General features: G+C 33.1%; 1 protein-coding gene across 1 annotated transcript in view; it reads right to left on the bottom strand.

Annotated features, from left to right (window-relative positions):
* Positions 1–674, bottom strand: part of LOC117181647 (probable transcriptional regulatory protein Tlet_1011) — a 10,028-nt gene extending 9,354 nt beyond the window's left edge. Inside the window, exon 1 of the mRNA XM_033374542.1 lies at positions 419–674. Coding sequence (XP_033230433.1) covers positions 419–596 — 178 coding nt within the window. The 5' untranslated portion in view covers positions 597–674. The remainder of the gene's footprint in view (positions 1–418) is intronic.
* Positions 675–2,366: the final 1,692 nt, after the last annotated feature.

Below are 2,366 nucleotides of genomic sequence, written 5' to 3'. Positions count from 1 at the left end.
GCCCATCAAACTGGTAACGTATTTTATGAAAAGTACCGCCAGCCCACTTTTTCTTTTAGGACTACACCACTGGTTATTAATATTAAAAATATCGCGAATCCAAATTATTCAGACTGAAGTAAAGATTTGGAAATATATTTTTATATCATTCAGAAAGCAGTCCCTTAAAAATATTGAATTATTTGGTTCACATAAAGCATGTTAGTTTAACGTCTTTTAGGGTGATTTCTTTCAGACAGAAAAATATACTTTTATACACTATAACAAAATTTACAAAATAAAAAACCAGATTATAGAAATGACAAACTAAAATTCTTGCAAAGTTAAATTTAAAAAATAAGGTGAATTTTTTTTGAATTATTAAAAAATTATATATTTAAAAATAATTGTAGTTTCAAAAAGTTGGAAGTAAATATACCTGCTACTGCAGCTCTCATTTGCCTTATGTGTTTGTCAATCATGGTAGATTTTTCACCGTCTTTTTCAGCTTTTGTATGTTTTATATTGGCCCATTTGCTGTGACCCGCAAATCTTTTAGTTTCTCTGAGATTATATGCATTTATGTTTTTACATACCGGTCTTAATACCTTAAACATTTTAAATAAATAAGGACAATTTTGTATACATAACCTTTTTCTCCTTTCAAAAGTATGTACAAATTCTAGGTTATGAAACCCATGGTAGGAGTCATGGGTCTTACAGATACCACCTATATCGATTTTTATACTTTAGGTGTATATTTATCGTCTGTCAATAATGCAAAATTTGTACAGTCTTCCCATACGAGTCATGAGATACTTACCATATGAGGCCTATATCTTTCCTCGGGGTTTTCGCCACAATAATCAATATATTTTTCTGAAACTTTAGAAAACGGTAAAAAACATTAAAATATTTGTTTGCGCATAACTTTTTTTTCTGAAAAAATTAAAATAATTTTAAGTCGGTAAAACAGTAATTAACATTTTTTAAAATATTAAACAAAAACAGTTTCCCCATTGCATGTTTTTGAACATTTCTCAAAGTTTCAGCGAAAAAATTTATTATTATGAAAAAAAAGTAAAAGACCGAGAAAAGTGCTGTGACGACTAGAATGAATTTATAAGGGTTTTGCTTCAGATTTCTCGGAGTAGAGTCAGAGAAGACCTCAGGAAATCATTGCGCCTATCAGTTCAGGGTTTTTGGTTAAACCAGTCCGTTAAGGAATTCTCAACAGGATTTGGGGGTGGGAATATGTACCTCCTCTAGTGGCCGTCAGGTTTCGTATTTTCGTGTACAACGTTACCGGCTGTTACCGTTGGAATTGATTGTTGAAATATATTTTTTTACATCTTTTATTATTAAGCTTTGTACTTAAACGTAATTTTCTTTCGGCTCTTGCATTTCTCAAAGTTTGAGACCGATATTTTATTTATAAAAAAAGTTGGAACGTTCAAAAAATGTTGAGGTACAGAAAAAAGATGAAATAATTTTCAATGAAGTTCTTACCAAAATGCAGTATCTAAACGTACTTTATTGTACTCTAATACACTTCCCAAAGTTTCAGCTCGATATTTTATTCACAAAAAAAAGTTCTGAGGTTCAAAAAAACATTCAGTGAACTGAAAAAATGTGGTAGGTAATATAGGTATTTAGCTATTTCACATGCCCTTAAATTGTAAGTAACTATGGACCACTTGCAGTTAAAGATTGCTTTGGTTATCAATAGATGGATGTAGTGGGATAATTTTTGAAATATAAGTTTTAGTTACGCATTTAAATTTTCGCGCCAGTTGTGATGATCTCTGGCATCCATTGAGTGAGCGCGTTAATTAGCCTGCATATGGGGCATTATTCCTCAACTTCCCCAACTCAAAAAGTCATGTTTTTCGATTGTCTCTAAATTCTGGGAATATGTTCGCCTACCCAACAGTAGTTAATCCACAAACTTATAGACCAGGATTACCAACCCTCCCCAAGTGAGGGGGGGGGGTTGAATTTTCAACCCCAATGCCTGCAGGGGTAGTTTCAAACGCCTGTAACTTCCTTTCTAATTACGCGATTTAAAATTTTTATGAGGGTTTTGGAAAGTGCTTTTTACACGCTTGCTTGTATTTTTAGAAGTCACTTGAGTTTCTTTTGTTTTGCACATAATTTCGTGGAGAACAAATGAAGAGCAAGTGACTTCTGAAAATACAAGTAAGCCGTTCTTGCACCCAACCGCTCAATTAATCAATATTTTCGATTAAGTGAATAGTTTTCTCCGATGACTTCATGCAATTTTTGATCAATGTGAGTAATACAAAAAAATGGCATACTTGAAAACTGTTCCGCGGTATGCTGCCGCATAACGCCCGAGTGTGAGCGCGAGGACTCCCTCTACAACC

Source organism: Belonocnema kinseyi, chromosome 10 (assembly GCF_010883055.1).
Source record: "Belonocnema kinseyi isolate 2016_QV_RU_SX_M_011 chromosome 10, B_treatae_v1, whole genome shotgun sequence".
NCBI classification, from domain to species: domain Eukaryota; kingdom Metazoa; phylum Arthropoda; class Insecta; order Hymenoptera; family Cynipidae; genus Belonocnema; species Belonocnema kinseyi.
This window is presented reverse-complemented; position numbering and strand designations above follow the sequence as displayed.